The sequence below is a fragment of the Hordeum vulgare genome, chromosome 3H (assembly GCF_904849725.1).
Source record: "Hordeum vulgare subsp. vulgare chromosome 3H, MorexV3_pseudomolecules_assembly, whole genome shotgun sequence".
Classification (NCBI taxonomy): Eukaryota; Viridiplantae; Streptophyta; class Magnoliopsida; order Poales; family Poaceae; genus Hordeum; species Hordeum vulgare.
The window spans coordinates 598033926-598053123 of record NC_058520.1 but is presented as its reverse complement, the minus strand read 5'-3'; the positions used below and the strand labels follow the sequence as shown (position 1 = coordinate 598053123).

Here is a 19198-nt window from a genome sequence, read left to right as displayed (position 1 = left end):
CATAGAAGATGCATATGGACTCCGTTTTCGATGAACTTGAGCTTGTCATGAAGATGACCATAAGCTCTAAATCTCACAAAGGGAACACCAAACAAGAACCAAGAAATATGATGCAAGGATGCAAATGATTTGAGCTCTCAACGAGCGATACGATCAAGCTACTCACTTGAGAGCCCCCCTTGACAGTATGGCAATCTATCCTAAAATAGAGAGACCTATCAAGGGCAAACCTGTACCTTGCACCTAGTCCTCTTGAGCTAGATGACGATGATCTCGGCTTCCTCAATATAGACCATCTTTCTTGATTGCGTTGGTTTGACGAAGACTAGTTGATTGCTCCCCCATACTCACTATGGGTGAGCCACTCTTCAACACATCTTCACAAGTCCATTGCCACCACAATGGACGGCGAGCTTCAAGCATGATATCTTCGTGATGCTCCACTTGAACTTGCACACTGCAATCTTGATGACGATCACCAATTGATGTCATCCTTCATAGGTTGAATGAGATCTTCCTCTTAATGCAAACCCATGGAGACACACCTAACCCCTCATAGAACTCTCACGAAGACCATGGGTTAGTACACAAAAGCGTTACGGACAATGCTTACCATACCATGGGATCACTTGATCCCTCTTGGTACATCTTGTACACTTTGTGTGTTGATCATCTTGATTTACTCTTTCCTTGGTCTTGATCAACCTTGTGTCTTTTATGACCAATCTTTGGATAATACTTCGAATACCACCTTGGTCATCATATAAACTCCTTGAAACCAACAGATGGACCTCAAGAAGTGTCTATGGACAAATCCTTCGAATATAACTTAAGGCAACCATTAGTCCATAGGGATTGCCATCAATTACCAAAACCACATATGGAGAAATATGCTCTAACAAAAGCATATGAAGAAAATAGATGGGGAGCATCTTCGCAACATGTTGAGTCATCATGTTCAAACTGGCAATGAAGTTCCATTTTGCACACCTATGTGCATTGCACGAGCTAATCTAGCAATGAGAAATGAAACAACAAAGTTGCTAACCTTTATGAACATTTGAATGGATGGGGTGCCTCAAATCTTGATAAATCTAGGAAGGAATTGAGGATGAACTCGAGCAAAGGGAAGAGAACAGAGGAGAGAAAGGAGAAAATGAAGAGCTTGGGCTCGGGCTAGACGAAGCACTATTTATAGTGATACTTATAGTCCCAGTTGGTGATACAAACCGGGACTAAAGATCTATCTCTACTAATTTCCCTCGCATGGGCCCCAGCCTGACAAAACCCTGCCACTACCCCTTTAGTCCCGGTTGGTAACACCAACCGGGACTAGAGGTTCCTAATAAACCGGTACTAAATCCTAGCCTCAGGAACCAAGACTAATGACAACATTAGTCTCGGTTCAAAAGGGAACCGGGACTAATGCTTCGAACCAAAGCCTTGTATTCTACTAGTGAATGACCTGGTGGCATGCATCAAATTGAGTCAAACATGAAACAAAGCAACTTAGAGTATCTCACTAATTAAACAATTATGAATTTAGAAATAATTTAAAAATTCAAAAATGTTTGCAAAATTAAAGAAGATGTTCACGAATACAAAACCATTTCATGGTTTTTAAAATATTGACAAATTGAAAATTATGTTTTGGAATTTGAAAATGCCATTGAACTAAAAGATGTTTCTAAATTTAAAAGCTTTTCAGGAGATTTTAAAATATATTTTGATGGCATTTGGACTTCGTTTGGTATTGATATTCTCTAAAGTAAAAAACGAGCAAAACAACAACTGACACTTGGCACTAAGTTAATAAGTTAGTCCCAAAAAATGATATAAAGTTGCTAGTAAATGTATGTAAAACATCTAAGATTGATAATATAACAACATGAAACAATAAAAAATTATAGATACGTTGGAGACATAACACCCGCGTTGGATGCAAGTGTATGCTTTTTTGTGTGTAGACGCTGAAGAGGGGAAATTGCGTGTTCCCCGGCCCTATTTTTTCATAACCTTGGTTCTCACTTATATAATACTTACCTCTACTGTGTTGCATCATCCCCTCCTCTTTAAAAAAAACATCACAGATCACAAGTATCACGCCTTTACCGGACACGTTTGGGTGTGTCATATCGCTCGCACCCTTGACCCCACAACCCTTGTGCAGCATGTCGAGATTTGGCATATGCTGCAGGACAAAACCCTTGAGGATGTGATGGACGATCTGTGCTAGAGATGGACAGAGTCCGTCGTCTACTTGGGCAAATCCTGCTACCTCGTCCTTTTCCATGGCTCTATGCATCTTGGAAGATAATAGGGAAGAGCTGGGACCTCCCCCCCTACGCAATAAGGTGTTCATGTGGCTTTCCTTGCAAGATCGTTGGTGGACGGAAGATCGTCTCGCTCGCCGTGGGCTACCACACTATGATCGTGTGTGCACTCTACGACGAGACTACCGAGCACATTCACCACCTCTTCGCTGCTTGCCCGTTCTCGCGCCAGACATGGCACACGGTCGTCTCATGGCGTCGGGCGACTGTTGCGATCCCGAGTCCGGACACACCATTCACGCAATGGTGGATCACTACAAACTGCTTATCTCCCACCACCCTACAAAATGGTCTCAACTCCATCACAACCCTTACTACGTGGGTGATTTGAAAGCACCAGAACACATGTATCTTCGTTCACTTTCGTCCTCCCACCACACGACTCCTACATTGCATCCAAGAAGATGTGTGCCTATGGGCTAGCGGCGACGCTAACAGCTTGGCAATCATGATTACCGAGAGACCGAGTTCCATTGATGTATTGGGACGAGCAGCCCCACCCTCTCACTGTTGCCGTTATCTTAGCCCACGTCGGCTTGGGTACGCGTGGTTATTGTAACTGACAATTATAATTTTTTATCTCTTTTAACAATGTAATGATACACAATCTTTGCGCATACGTGAAAAATGAAATTGTCCATGGTAGTTCAATGCATACTATACGAACCGAGTGGTGCTATAGCACACTATAGTATGTGGTTTGTCCAGTTTGAAAACACTATTTCTGGAAGAACAGAAAACATTTTGTACTTGTAAACAATTTCCGAAAGTATGAACATTTTTAAGGTTTAAAAAAACACGAACGATTTATCAAAACATGGGTTTTTTAGAAAAAAAACTCAATTGTTTTCAAAATCACAAACAAAATTTCAAATCATTAACTATTTTTAAATTCTCACTCAACTTTTGAAAATGAAAACTTTTTTTTGACAAATGTAAACAATTTTGAAATCCAAACAACTTTTTAAAAAGGCGGAAATATTTTAGAACACCGGAAATTTGAGTCTGCATGTTGCATGTAGATGCAGTACAGGTTAGAGATCTATGTCTAAACCTAAGCAAAGATTGATTGCAAATAAAGGTATTCGATTGAGTTCTGAGACCCAACAAATGAGCAAGGCACCTCAAAAACCCAAAACCTTCCATGGAAGTAAACCAGTTAAGGTGACTGGAAGCAACAGTAAAGAACCATGCATTGAGTGATCGAGTGGCCCTAGCAGAGGCTAGCTAGATAGGGCAGCCCAACAGCAAATTAACACCCATGTATATATAAATCGGTGCACTCTCCCACACGGTTGCCCATCACAAACGGGCGGATTAGCCAAGCTAGCATGGACAGCAAGGCGGTGTGCATCTCTCTTGTGATCCTCGCGGCTGTGCTGGCCGGCCAGCATGCACATGAAGACCGCAGGGCCGTGGCCGCTGCCAACGGCATCGGCCAGGCAGTGGTGCCAACATCGTCGTCGTCGGCGATGAGACTGGAGGACGGCGAGGCGCCGGAGCTCGCGGGGGACCTGGACGTGGACGGCAACGTGCTCGGCGGCATCGGAGATAAGACGTGGACGGCAACGTGCTCGGCGGCATCCAGAATGCCGACCGACCAGTCTGCGGGGATAAGACGTGCCCGGCGCGCGGAGGGCCGTACACGTCGCGCGTCAACCGTTGCCATGTTTCGTGAATGGAACAGCACCACACATACTGCCCGGCGTCCTTTCATGGCTGCACCCGCGTTCCATCGGACCATGTTTGCATTTCGTTAATACCGTGCCGTTGCTACCGCAATACATGTCGCTGGAGTAGCTTATGTTCAGTCTATCGTACAATTGTGTGAAGAGTCAATGGTTGCACCGTCCGACTACATTTACATACTGATTATCAAAAGTCAAGGTTGTCTTACATCCGGCTTGTGATTAAACATAACCGAAAACGATATGTAATGTACTCCTCTCTCGCATATGAACACGTACGACGTTTGGGAAAATAAGTTCTCCCATGCATGTAGCAGCCCTTGATTTGGTTGGAGATTCGAAGCCATGCAGGAGAATTGCTTATTTATCTTGAACTAGTTTTCCCACCCCTTTATCATATACTCCCTCCGTTTTTTTTCTTTACGAGGAGAGGTACATGTAATTGAGGAAGAGATTCTTTTCATTTTTTGATGGGTTACAAAGGGAATTACGTGAAACTGTACAAAATGGACCTTTCATTGTGATATTTTATCAAAAAATAAATACACTTTATCATAAAAATATTCTAGTTAAATTGTACTCCCTCCGTTCCTAAATATAAGTCTTTTAAGCGATTTCACTAAGGGTCTACATACGGAGCAAAATGATTGAACTTATACTCTAAAATATGCCTATATACATCCGTATGTAGTCCATTAGTTAAACCTCTAGAAAGACTTATATTTAGGAACGGAGGAAGTAATGAATAAGGACAATTATAAGAGTCTTATTCAATGGGTCATGGATGTTTAAGCTGCTCCCTGCTGAGGTGTGAGTAGTCCAACCATAGATCACCAGTTGTAGATGTAACTATGTAGCATCGTCTCTCGTTTTGCTAGATCATATAAGCGTTGAACATGATTTTTGATCATCTATGTAATTTTTGGGGTGCAACTTTTGATATGTGATAGTTAATTCCTTTATGGTGTTGCAATAAAAAAAATCAATTATCATGTTGCGATTTATTTATATATATGACCGTACGGTAACAGGACAAGGAGCACCAAATGGAGCAAGCCTGTATCTGTGAAAAGGTACTTTCTTTTTTGAGGGAAATGCCTCATGGCGGTTTATATTTCATGTGCCAATATAGATACATCGTTTGTTAATACATCTACTAAAAAATCCAGAGGCTCTGATTTCCAAATAATGGTTCGAGACACCTCCGAGTTCTTAGCCAGCAAATCCGCTGCCATATTGGCCTCCCGAGGGCAATGACTATAAACTATAGAATTAAAATTTCTAGATAGAAAATAACATTCTTCAAAAATTATCTCTGCAGGTCCTAGTGAATTGCAGCCATTTTGCATGATATCGATCACCTCCATGCAATCCGCTTCGATATAAATTTTGTTGCATCCAACTTCATTTGCTACTAGGAGATCATCTCGTAGTCCTCGAGCTTCTACAGTCGCTGCGTCTTCCACAAAGGATATATCACTACATGATGCAACAATAAAGAAACCAGCCGTGTCACGCAGCACCGCTCCCGTACCTCCAGTAACAGTGTCCTGATCGAATGTGGCATCAAGATTGCTTTCAACATCTTATAGATAGAGTTTTAAGCAGAATAAGAGGGTGGAAGGAGAAACTACTATCTGTTGGTGGGAGGGAAGTCATATTAAAGGCAGTAATACAAGCTATTCCCTCTTATGCCATGTCAGTGTTCAAACTTCCCAAACGAGTGTGCAACAGTATAACCACCGCCATGTCTAAATATTGGTGGGGTGATGACGACCTGAAAACACATATGCATTGGTTCGCCTGGTGGAAGATGTGCGTTCCAAAGGATAAAGCTGTTGGAAATATGCCCTAGAGGCAATGATAAAATAGTTATGATTATATTTCCTGTTTCAAGATAATCGTTTATTATCCATGCTATAATTGTATTGAATGAAAACTTAAATGCATGTGTGGATATATGGACAAAACTATGTCCCTAGTAAGCCTCTAGTTGACTAGCCCGTTGATCAAGGATGGTTAAGGTTTTCTAACCATATGCAAGTGTTGTCACTTGATGACTGGATCACATCATTGGGAGAATGATGTGATGGACAGGACCCAAACTATAAACGTATCATGTGATCGTGTCATTTTGTTGCTATTGTTTTCTGCGTGTCAAGTATTCATTCCTATGACCATGAGATCATGTAACTCATTGACACCAGAGGAATACCTTGTGTGTATCAAACGTCGCAACGTTACCGAGTGACTATAAAGGTGCTCTACAAGTATCTCTGAAGGTGTCCGTTGAGTTAGTATGGATCAAGACTGGGATTTATCACTCCGTGTGACAGAGAGGTATCTCGGGACCCACTCGGTAATACAACATCACATATAAGCCTTGCAAGCAATGTGACTAAAGTGTTAGTCAAGGGATCTTGTATTACGGAACGAGTAAAGAGACTTGCCGGTAACGAGATTGAAATAGGTATAGGGATACCGACGATCAAATCTCGGGCAAGTAACATACCGAAGGACAAAGGGAATGGTATACGGGATTATATGAATCCTTGGCACAGAGGTTCAACCGATAAGATCTTCGTAGAATATGTAGGATCCAATATGTACATCTAGGTCCCGCTGTTGGATATTGACCGAGGAGTATCTCAGGTCATGTCTGCATAGTTCTCGAACCCGCAGGGTCTGCACACTTAAGGTTCGGTGACGTTTTAGTATAGTTGAGTTATAGGTGTTGGTGACGAAGGTTTGTTCGGAGTCCCGGATGAGATCAGGACGTCACGAGGGTTTCCGGAATGGTCCGTAAATGAAGATTGATGTATAGGATTGTTTCATTTGGCTTCCGGAAAGATTTCGGGCATTGCCGGCAGTGTCCCAGGAGTGACGAATGGGTTCCGGGTTTTTACCGGGAGGGGGCCACCCACCCGGGAGAGAACCTAATAGCCCATCGGTGGCGCACCAGCCCTTGGTGGGCTAGTGAGGCCATCCCAATAGGGCTATTTCGGCCAAGAGGAAAAAAATCAAAGGATAAAAAAAATGAAAGAAAAAAAAGAGGAGGTGGGAAGGAAGGAAGGGACTCCTCCCTCCAAACCGACTTGGAGGAGGATCCTTCCTCCCTTTGGCCGGCGCCCTAGAGGCAAGCCCCACCCCTTGGATCCTCCTATATATACTTGAGGTTTAGGGCTTTTTGAGAAATAACTTTGCCACGTGCAATCCTAAACCTGTACTTCGTAGTTCTTCCTCTAGATCGGTTTTCTGGGGAGCTCGGACGGAGCCCTGCAGGAATAGATCATCATCACCGGCACGCCGTCACACTGCCGGAGGACTCATCTACTTCCCCGTCTTTCTGGATCAAGAAGGCGTAGATTATCATCGAGCTATACGTGTGCTGAAGCGGAGGTGTCGTCCGTTCGGTGCTAGATCGGGATGGATCGTGGGACGACGATGATTTGAATCACGAAGCTGTTCCACTACATCAACCGCGTTTCTTAACGCTTCCCGCTTAGCGATCTACAAGGGTATGTGGATCCGATCTCCCTCTCGTAGATGAACATCACCATGATAGGTATTCGTGTTAGATACACCAAAATGGTACTTTCTTCATAATGCATCTCGCTGGTCATAAATTAAGAAAAAAATGCACAGATCAAATGGCTAGATTAAGGATCCCAAACTTGGTGGAGAGGAGCATGTCGTAGTCAATTTTCAGCAATTATGAAACAATATAAAATATAGTTGCTTCGCAAATTAAAAATCTTTTCAGAAACTAAGATTCAATGCTGGTCTCACAAGGATGCTGAAGTGATGCTTAAATTTGGGGGAGATCTATAATTTGAGCATATGAAGGTCATGTCAAAATTTGAAATCATTCGGTTATGCCTAGCTAGTACCTCCTTCACAAAGTTCCTTTCTGGAGATAAACTTTGGAAATTAGCTAAGGAATGTTTTCTAGGCAAATGAAGTTGAATTTTGGTATTATGCCCTAATAAGGATAGAAATGAGTCCACAAAATTTTGTAGGGCAATCAAGAAGATAGAAGTGATAGTTCCTTCACAAAGTGCCATTGAGGGTAGAATAGGAAAAGGAATATCCTTGAATTATTTTTGAACTAGACAAGGAAGGATTTTGACATATTTGAAGGCGATATGACCCAAATAATTTACGAGAATTATTTGGGAATTTTGGAAGAGACAGAAATATAGGTTGCTTCACAACCTAGAGCAAAATGGGGTGATTGCTTTAATAGAAAAATGAATATTCCCAAGAAAAAGAATATAGGGATAGGTCCAAGATGGGAAATGACATGGTCTCGGGAAGAATTTGAGAATGAAAATGCACTTTGGATACTAGGAAGAGATGATCTTCCCAAGTTTCCAGACCATGGAGCCAGAAAAAAGCAATTTTAAATAAAATCTTAAATAAATTCAAAAGAAAAAGAAAGGGCCAAAATCTAGGGTGTCATAGTTTGAGACCAATCGATCACTGTCTAGCCCAAACTAATCCAGCCCAAAAAGAAGTATAGCCTGGAGCAAACTAAATTAATGTAGTATCTTAGCCTATTTTGTCCAATCCAATGACTGCCCAATAGGAAACCAAACTCAAATTATAGTTTGGATCCAAACTATTCCTAGGTTTAAGTGCGACGACAGCCGGCAGCGCGGGATCGACTCAGTTCGGGAGAGCATCTTCTAGCGAGGAAGGCAATATTAGGGGAAAGTCATCAAGAGGGAGAGAATCTTGGGGCGTCTGATGACGAGTTGATGTATATACTTCTCGCCCCTCGTTGGATACCCCAAGTGGAAGGTGGAGATGTAGTCAGCAGCAAATTTCCCTCACGCGGAGACTGTAAGGTTTATCGAACCAGGATGACTCCTAGGCTCAACAAGTAGTTGTCTTCCACCCTGGCGCTAGCAGAATACGTGGACCTGCACAAACAACAAATAACTTTGCTCCCAACGAGTACAGAGAGGTTGTCAATCTCTCCGGCCTTGTAGATTGCAAAGGATCAAAACACAAGTGGGAAGGTAATAGTGATTGCAACGGAAAAGTAAAGGAAAGCGGTAAATGATGGAGGTGTAAACAATGATGGTGATATGGACCGGAGTCACATGATGTTCACTAGTGATGTCTCTCTCCGAAAAGACGATAAACAATTATGCTAGGGTAAACAAATCACAGTTGGGCAATTGACAAAATTATGATCGCACCGCAATGCTAATTATGCTCCTTGATAGTTAGAGGTTCAATAGTAATGGGCAGTACGCCAAGACAAGTAGACCGTTTATTCATCAAAATCTACTTACTAATCATCCACCTTGATATATCTATCTAGAACATCTCTCCGGCATTAAGTTGCGAGCCCCATCCAAAGTGTAAACTCAAAGCAACAGACAACTACATTAACGAACTATGCGTAAGGTAAGCAATCCTTGCAACCGTGGTCACAAGCACCGTTGTTTTCTCCCTGGTGGCAACAATCACACCCCCTAGTCTCATGTTGCTGTCACTCAAGCTAGACATCGAGGGGCCCGAACCCACAATCATGCATAACGCTCCCTCTTGGAGTTACGATCTACTACTTGGCCAAAGCAATAAAAAGCAATGGAGAACATGCATGAATCACTAAGGAACATAATATAAAAGGATAATCAAATATATAACTCATAACAATATGAACATAATCTATTTCGCTGATTTTTTATATATTTTTGGATTTTTTTGTGCTTCGGAAAATTAGGTAAAAGCCCGTGCAAAATAGACATCAGCTGACAGAAACTGGCACTGGGTGCACTGAGTTAGTAGGTTAGTCCAAATATGTGTAAAATGATATAAAAGTGTAGCAAAACATATAACAATGTCACCTAAAAGATCTTGAAACAAGCAGAAATTATAGATACGTTTGGGGCGTATCAGCGTCGAAGGTGAGATCAGAGCAAAGGTATTTCTTTTCACAGGGTTATGGGTAGGATTTCCATTTTCAGCTGAGGTTTAAGGCTCATGAATAATTGGCATTCTATAATGTTTAAAAAAAATCTACAATGGTTTCACGTGTAGATAATTAGGACTTTGCTCTCAGAGTCATTGATAGGTTTAATGGTTGAGTGTTGACCAATTTTGTATTGATCCGAGCCATTGTAATATAGACCCACATGATTAATGGTTTATATTTTTTCTATTATCTTTGATTAATATGGAATAGATAGATCTGAACTGCTATAATACAGACCCACCAAACAAATGTCCTTTAATTTTAATTTTTCTCTAATTAATGTGGAAATTTTTAGGAAATGCCTAATTAGTATGAGTACACATAGATGTCCAACTCTGGAATTACAATGAAAACTTTATTGTAGTCATCGATATAGGCTTTTGCCCCACTTTATAGATAAAGCAACGGTCCATACATCGGCCATCCAAACATCATCATCACAACGATGGTTGGGGGAGCAACATAGTCACACCAAAGAAAGCATAAAACAAGTAGGAAAAAAAGGCCACCTACTAGCAGTTGCCACACGACACTACAAAGATGATAGTCGAGATGCAGTATCCTGAAGCGCATCCAACTTTATTGTATCATGTAGAGTACATACTCAAACAAAATTACCTGGTCCACCATAGTACATATGCATACCATCTTTACTAACTCCATAACCATCGACTGTATATTTCCTCAAGTCACTAGAGCCAACAAGTACTTTGTGTTCATTTGGTGTAACAAGCTTGGTGTTCTTATCAACAATTTGAATACTACTTATAAAAGCAGCCTTTCCATACCCTTCCGAGGCAAAATGCCCACAGCCCATTTGAGAAGAGTGTGGTGAAGCCGTTGGGCGTGAAACATGCCCGCCCTAGAATGAAAGGCTCCATTTATTCTTGATGTGAGTGAATAGTGAACTTGGCCAATATCCAAGTGGTATCTTATCTTGGCCATACACTAACCACCAATTATTTGTCTTTGGATCCTAAAATAAAACAAAAAATGATATATGAAAGGCCATCGTACACATACTAGGATGTCATATCTCAACTGCTATTCCGCTCAATCTTTCTTGAAAATATATGGTTGATATTTCTTCTTTTAAAGATATAGAGACATTTCTTCTTGTAACAATTTTCAAATAGAAGGGATGTAAATGAGGAGAATATAATATTGAAACCTTTGAATTCATTGGTCTTTCACGTTGATATTGCTTATTAGTAATCTGTTATTTTAATTGTCTAGAAACTGGTAAGTTTATTTTTTCCATGTTGTTGATGATTTTTCAAATGCGGGATTATGCGCAATGAATTGATTGTAAACAAATGACAGGAGAAATGATAGTATGTGAATTGAAATGACAGGAAGCAAATCAATTTGTGACTATCTTAATTCACTCAATTGATATCATAGTGAACTGCCTAAATTGATGTGTTGAAAAAACTACCTAAATTGCTTATGCACATTCAGTAAATCATGTAAGTACACAATTTTTATACAACACACGTATAACTTATATAAGTAAATAAATAATTATATGAAGAAGAGAATACCTTGAAAATGAAAAGGTCTATTGCATATTGTGGTCCATTGTAGACTGAAACATGTTGTAATTTTCCACCAAGGCCAACATTGTAGCTAACTTGAACGAATCCAGGACACTTGTGATCAACGCAAACCTTGTTTGATATGCCACCACGCTGTTACCAAGTTTACAAAAGGTAAATAAAATTCATCTCAAATTGTGTTTGTACTTCAAATAGAAAATTGATGCACTTGATAACATAATGTAAATCAAAAGAATTATGTATTACCCAACCAACATGAAACCTTCCAAAGCTATCACCAAAGTAGCTTGGAGATACAGAATAAAAAGCTGTAATACTGTCAAAATGACCCCTTGGTCCATTGCCAATTTGAATCCCTGTTTGACTGTAACTATCACCATCTTTATAAACCTTTGGCTCATAAACATTTATTTTAGCTTGGACCCCATATAAATCATCCGAATATCTTATTCCTGCCTCCTACAAGAAAAAATGATTAATGTTGGTTGATGTGATGACTAGATATAAGTCTAATATAGCATATGAGTTGTGAGATCAATCATTATAATTGAATGTTGTAACCTGAGAGGTAGAGAACAATATAGATCAACCCCCTAAAGCTAGTATTAGATATACATTGTAAAATAAATGAAATTCCTCCATATTATGATTAAAGTATATTGATGCAAAAAATATTATTTAGTAGAAAGTACTATGTACGGATGTATGGTATAAAATTCAATACTAAGTACTCAAATACCCTTTATATATAATATATCGATAGAGAATATATAATATATCCTCCTCCTATGTCTCTATTTATTCCAACTTTCTGTTTGGCGACTAGTTGTTCAAATTATTGATTTTGTGACACGCCACCATATGTTCACCTTAAAACATTCATCAGAAGACTGGCATTCCAAGATGAATTTGCATTGGCATTCTAAGATGAATTTGCATCGAATAATATTTTGGAAATAATTTTAATATGTTGCCTTGATTTTAGTTGCATAAACAAGCTATGAAAACATTGTCATACTGAAAATAAAAATAGGAAACTCACCTCTATTTGTACATCTTTGTTAATAACTTGATCAGTATTGTGTGTTGTTGTTTGGTCCCTTCTACTACTACGTAGTATTGGAACCATTCCTGTTGAGCATTCGACGATAGGCAAATCTGCTTGTGAGGCGACATGTAGGACCGGAGAATTTATATTCACTCCGACTGGAAAAGAACTTGGTTTCATCTAATTGTCAAGGAAAATTTTATCACCTTATAATCATTTATATATGGCGAACACAACATCAAAACACTAATTGTGTAATTTGATTCATCAGAGACAAAGGTCACATAGCACAAGATATATTAATTTCAGTCATTTTTATATTTATGATTAAAAAGTACAGTATGAATAGATGACAATTATGATTTCAATCTCAAAGGGAATAGAGCAATCTATGCTATGAAATACTATACTTCAATAAAAGTATTATGAAAAAACTCATGCTCTATTTTCATAAATTGCTACCTAGATAAAATACATGTATCTGAAATAACTTACAGTTAATTATCGACAATAATTTGAAACAAAGAATGAATATAAATCATATATTTATGAATGTAATTTACCTGAATTTTGTGGTCTTTCAAAAATGGGTGGTTAAAGGCGGGTTGCCGATTCACATCAATACAATCATAGACATCTCCATCTTGCATCTAGTTTGATGTTTCCTCTACTTGTTAGGCACAAAAAAAAGCTAAATACACAAAAAAAAATATGTATAATTGTTGTTACCATGGTTTTATTAACTTGTGGGTATGTGAGGATCTCGCTAGTATTTTCCCATTGTATTATAGTTTTTGCACCTTTTCCTCTAGTGCCTAGAACAAGATATAACAGTACAAGGACCACTCTAATACCTCGCCTTTCTTTCATTCTCGGAACCTCGAATGGTAGATTTTCATTGTGCATATACAAACATATATATATATATATAGGGTTTCGAGCTTACCATAAATTAAATGATGGCCACGAATGATCATATTTTATATACGTATATAAAAAGCATATTATTAAATTGTAGAAGATATGATACTTATAGCATTGCCTGCATGTCATTTATTACATGAATATCAAGGTATTTCATCGTACAATCTGAAAAATTAATGTAGAGAACATATTATTGATTGTACATATTTTAATAGGAGAACACAAATAATACATGCCCTTTTAGATGTCCACACGATATACAAGATCTAAGGCCACTAACTTTTGCCATAATATATAGTTACACAAGAAAATTATTATATTATAGATATTATTTTCAGGACAAATCTAAATATATGATTTAAAAGTCTTCAATCTAAATTACTAAATCGATATTTATAGTCAAATTCTAATGACTGACGCACTTAGATTAGTAAAAATGAGTGTTGCTCCTGATGAAAATTTTGAGCTCTCTAGTGCATGGGGAATTTTCCCACATCCCAATTATTCACCCACCTCCCTGCAGGCAAGGATAGGCGAGAAAGGCCCATCAGACACTAATTCTGCAAGAAAAACTCTAGACGTCAAATAGGTCGGTCTTATCATTCTGGTACGATAGCCTGCCTGCCCGACCCATGGTGGGCCTCGCCTTATACGTTTATAAACGGGTCGCGTCTCACCCATTAAGCTTGGTACGAGTGTCACTACAACATGATCCATTTAGTTTTTTATTATTTAATTTATACTTTTTATATTTATATGGCCCAATAGAGCAAATACATGCCCAAAACAGCCCAAAAAGCTGAATCCTAGGCTAAAAGTGCAATCGGGAGACACGTTTACAAAGGGGGCATGCCTGCGCGCGCTGGGGAGCTAGGCCGCATGCCGGCTTGCCACCACCCATACAATTGGCATGCCTGGTTCGTATAGCCCAGGGTGGGTCGTGGCATGCGAGCCTATATAGCCACCTTTCTTACAAACCCACGGTCGACAGAGTCGTTGTGAGAGAAGGAAAACGCTATGCGTCGTTCGTTGCCGTGAATTATCGGGCAATGGCACGAAGCAGCTATGCGAATGACCAAACTGGTCCGGCCCACTTCCAGATCTACCAACTGGGTCCAACTGGTTTTGGGAACCTTCTAGTAGGTTCCCTAAACCCGGTTTTTTCTTGTGTTGTTTCTTTCAGCTTTATATTGTTTTTCATTTTCCTTTTTCATTTTTCCTCTTTTTTTCTATATTCGAATTTATTTTCCTTTTCGGAAGTGTTCATAAATTCCGAAATGTTTGCATTTAAAAAATCAAAATTTCTGACAATCTTTAAGATTTCAAAAAGAAATCACAAATTTTGGAAAATGTTCAAAATTAAAATAGATAAGAATTTGAAAAAAAATGTTTATAAAATTGCTAAATCTAAAATATCAAAAAACCGAAATCTAACGATTTTTTTTGATTCATTCAACCATGAAGTACCATAGGTATCTAGGAAATAGTTACTTCCAAGTAGAATCTTCCCTAGATACCTAAAATCCATTTTATTATTTTATTATGATCCATTTCGCGAAAATATAGATTGTACCAAAGATGCAAAATTTTCCAATTTTTGTTCATGTTTTCAAAAATTGTTCGGAGTATTAATTTTTAGTCTGAAAATTTGTAAGCAAGTTAATTTTTATTCTGAAAATTTGTAAGCAAGTTAATTTTTATTCTCATTTTAAAAAATAAATTCGAATTAAAAATGTGTTCCAATTGTACTCCTCATCAAAAGTTTGGAGTTTCATAATTTGTTCTTGTTCTCAAAAGTTGTTTAGAATGTTTATTTTTGTTCTCAATTTTCCTAAATTTGTTCCAATTTTTCAAAGATTGTCTGCCTTCCCCAAACAAGTTATCATTTTTAAAATATTTTTCATTGATTCAAAAGATATACCTGGAGAAGGTTTTTAAAATTTTGTGCCTAAAACATTTCTTCCTGGATTCAGAAAAATGTTCGTGTTTTTAAATTTCATATGGAACTTTGAAAAATGTTTTACCTAGTAATGTTTAGAATGCGGTAGCTAACATGAATCAGCATCCCCTGTAGTGCTAATAATAGTTTTTATGAAATCATAAATGTATCATATCTACTCAATTAAAATTGGGTAGCAAACATATACAATAGACATTTTCAAAATACAAAATGTAAAGAAGATATTTATTAAAGTTGCATCCGAAATGAAAATTTTGAAATGATTAACGCGCAATATAATAGAATATTTGAAATGTACACTTTTTTCTAAAGTATTTTCATATATAGCATGTTTGATTTGGAGTCACAGTTTGAAAAATATATATAAAAAGAAAAATAGATATGAATCTGTTAAAAAAAGAAAGCTTAAATGTAGAGTGTATAGGCCGAAATTGCAAACACATTTAGCCCATCTGATAAGTCACGCGCCTGGGCGAGAAAGCTATATCCTACGCCCACCTGAATTTACAAAATGTAAAGAAGATATTTATTAAAGTTGCATCCGAAATGAAAATTTTGAAATGATTAACACGCAATATAATAGAATATTTGAAATGTACACTTTTTTCTAAAGTATTTTCATATATAGCATGTTTGATTTGGAGTCACAGTTTGAAAAATATATATAAAAATAAAAATAGATATGAATCTGTTAAAAAAAGAAAGCTTAAATGTAGAGTGTATAGGCCGAAATTGCAAACACATTTAGCCCATCTGATAAGTCACGCGCCTGGGCGAGAAAGCTATATCCTACGCCCACCTGAATTTACAAAATGTAAAGAAGATATTTATTAAAGTTGCATCCGAAATGAAATTTTTGAAATGATTAACACGCAATATAATAGAATATTTGAAATGTACACTTTTTTCTAAAGTATTTTCATATATAGCATGTTTGATTTGGAGTCACAGTTTGAAAAATATATATAAAAATAAAAATAGATATGAATCTGTTAAAAAAAGAAAGCTTAAATGTAGAGTGTATAGGCCGAAATTGCAAACACATTCAGCCCATCTGATAAGTCACGCGCCTGGGCGAGAAAGCTATATCCTACGCCCACCTGAATTTACAAAATGTAAAGAAGATATTTATTAAAGTTGCATCCGAAATGAAAATTTTGAAATGATTAACACGCAATATAATAGAATATTTGAAATGTACACTTTTTCTGAAGTATTTTCATATATAGCATGTTTGATTTGGAGTCACAGTTTGAAAAATATATATAAAAAGAAGAATATATATGAATCTGTTCAAAAAAATAGAAAGCTTAAATGTAGAGTGTATAGGCCGAAATTGCAAACATTATGCATTCACCCCATTTGATAAGTCACGCGCCTGGGCGAGAAAGCTATATCCTACGCCCACTTGAATTTACCGTGAAAAAGGAGAAAGAGGTGGAATCGAACATAGGTATCCCGTGTGGAAGGGATGTGCTCTAACCAATGGGATGGTGGGATTGATTTTAAATGAACGAAAGGCGACGGTGGCCTTGTGCTGGGGAAAACGATTCGTTTTTTCCTCACTTATGGGTAGCATGCTTGGTAATTTATGTCAACTTTACGAATAATTTCGAAACGGGCGGTAGAAGTACTAATCCCTTAATTACTACTAGGTATAGATTCAAGAAAAACGTTCAGATTCAACCGTTGATTTCTTGAAAAATTAGCCGGGCTGCTCACGTGTCACGTCGTATCGTCTCTCATAGTCCACGACGCATCCGCCCTTCCCTATCCTTTCGACCAGATTCAGATCGAGCCCATCCTCACTCTCTTCTCCCACACTTCTCTATACGAAATGTGGCGTGGCTGCCGGTAGCTGTTGCAACTAGAACACCCCGTCTCCTCCCCCTCTTCCTGTAGCCTTGCCTTCCTCTTCTCTGTCGAATCGACCACTGCCGGTGCTGCGGAGATGCTGCATCGCAACGCAATATCCATGGTCGAAATGAAGGGAGAAGTTTGGCGATGGTGCTGCAAATGAGCGTCCATGGCGTTGATCGTCGGCGACGGTGCTGCAATGCAGCATCCATGGCGCTGCTCGCCGACCATAGTGCTGCAACGGAGCATCAATCCATGGTGTCGCTCGTCGGAAACGGTGCTGCACCGTAGCATCCATGGCGACGCCGGCCAGCAATGGTGGTACAACACCGGTGCTTCAATGAGGCGTCGTTGGGACATCGGCATTGCAATGCAGCATCGTCGATGCTTCAATGGAGCATCGCCGGGGTCCGCTGGTGTTGCATTGACACATCATCGAGCCGCTGGTGTTTCAATGGAGCATCGTCGGACCGCAGGGTGCTTCAGTGGAGCGTCGCTGTGACAGAGAATCGATACTCCGGCGAAGGGAGCTTCTACCGGGCTGCTGCTCCGACGAGTGGGGAGGAAGACGAGCACTACCAACAAAAGGAGGAGGACACAAGGCGTTGTGTCGCGAGCTAGCGATGGAACGGCCACGCGCAGTACATCGGATGGCTATCGAGACGGTTAATCTTTTCCTAAGATAAACCGGCTGATTTGTAGCAGTGTCCTAGATTCAAATATATGGGTAATTGTTCTTACCATGATTTTATTAACTTGTGGGTATGTGAGGATCTGGCTAGTATTTTTCGACTTATTATAGTTTTTGCACTTTTTCCTCTAGTGCCTAGAATAAGATATAACATTACAATGGCCACTCCAATACCTTGCCTTTCTTTCATTGGAACCTTGAATGTTATATTTTCATTATGCATACATATAATATATACGCTTTTAGATGCTGACACAATATTCAAGATCTAAGACCATTATTTTTTGCCATTATATATTGCCACTCCAAAAAATATTATATTATAAATATCCTTTTGAGACAAATCTAAATGTATGATTTCAAAGTTGTTAATCTAAATTAGTGAATCGATATTTATAGTCAAATTTTAATGTTTTGCATATTTAGGACAGTAAAACTAAGCCCAATCCAAGCCCTCAAACCCTCTACATTTCTTACCGTCGGTTTTAATGATTGGGTCGTTTCGAGACGTTGGATCTGTTTTTTGTTATGACCTCCACGATATTTTTGAATTCCTGCCCTAAATGTCGTAAATGATTGTTTCTTTGGATGGAATATTTGAGGTCTCTAGTGCATGGGCATTTTCTCACGGCGTTTCCTATTTAGCGCTTTGCGAACGGGCGGCTGAAGGCGCGTCTAGTTGGGCTCGGCTCATCTTGCCTTTTTTCTCCGTGGGACCAAAAACTTCAACACGTCTCGTGGTATCGAATCAAGGACCTCCTGGTCGTTCGAACAACGTGCTAGCCACACGACTTACATCACCTCCTATTTCTTTGAACACTCTTTTCTTCTTATGACTTTTTTACTTTTTATTTTTATTTAGAACGATTTTGCTCGCGTTTTTATTTCTTTTATTCCTTTTACTCATTTGAACAAATTTTGGTTTAGTTTTGACGATTTGTTTTTGGATTCGTTGATCTTTTTCTAACATTGATGAACTTTTTACGGATTCAATGATCCTTTTTCAAAATTGATGATTTTTTTAAAAACAATTGATGAACTTTTTTCAAATTCGATGATTGTTTTTTGAAACTTGGTGAACTCTTTTGTAATTTTATGAAACTTTTTGAAAACTTGAAGAACTTTTTTCAAACTCAATGAACTTTTTTT

The 19198-nt window shown here is 38.7% G+C and overlaps 1 protein-coding gene across 1 annotated transcript; it reads right to left on the bottom strand.

Annotated features, from left to right (window-relative positions):
• Nucleotides 1-10302: 10302 nt before the first annotated feature.
• On the bottom strand, nucleotides 10303-13497 carry LOC123440951. The gene is made up of 6 exons (XM_045117489.1): nucleotides 13347-13497; nucleotides 13181-13267; nucleotides 12612-12797; nucleotides 11816-12028; nucleotides 11555-11701; nucleotides 10303-10986 (listed from the first exon to the last, which is right to left on the bottom strand). The coding sequence occupies exons 1-6, from the start codon at nucleotides 13485-13487 to the stop codon at nucleotides 10873-10875; spliced, it is 888 nt and encodes a 295-aa protein (XP_044973424.1). The 5' UTR covers nucleotides 13488-13497; the 3' UTR covers nucleotides 10303-10872.
• Between the last annotated feature and the right edge of the window lie 5701 nt (nucleotides 13498-19198).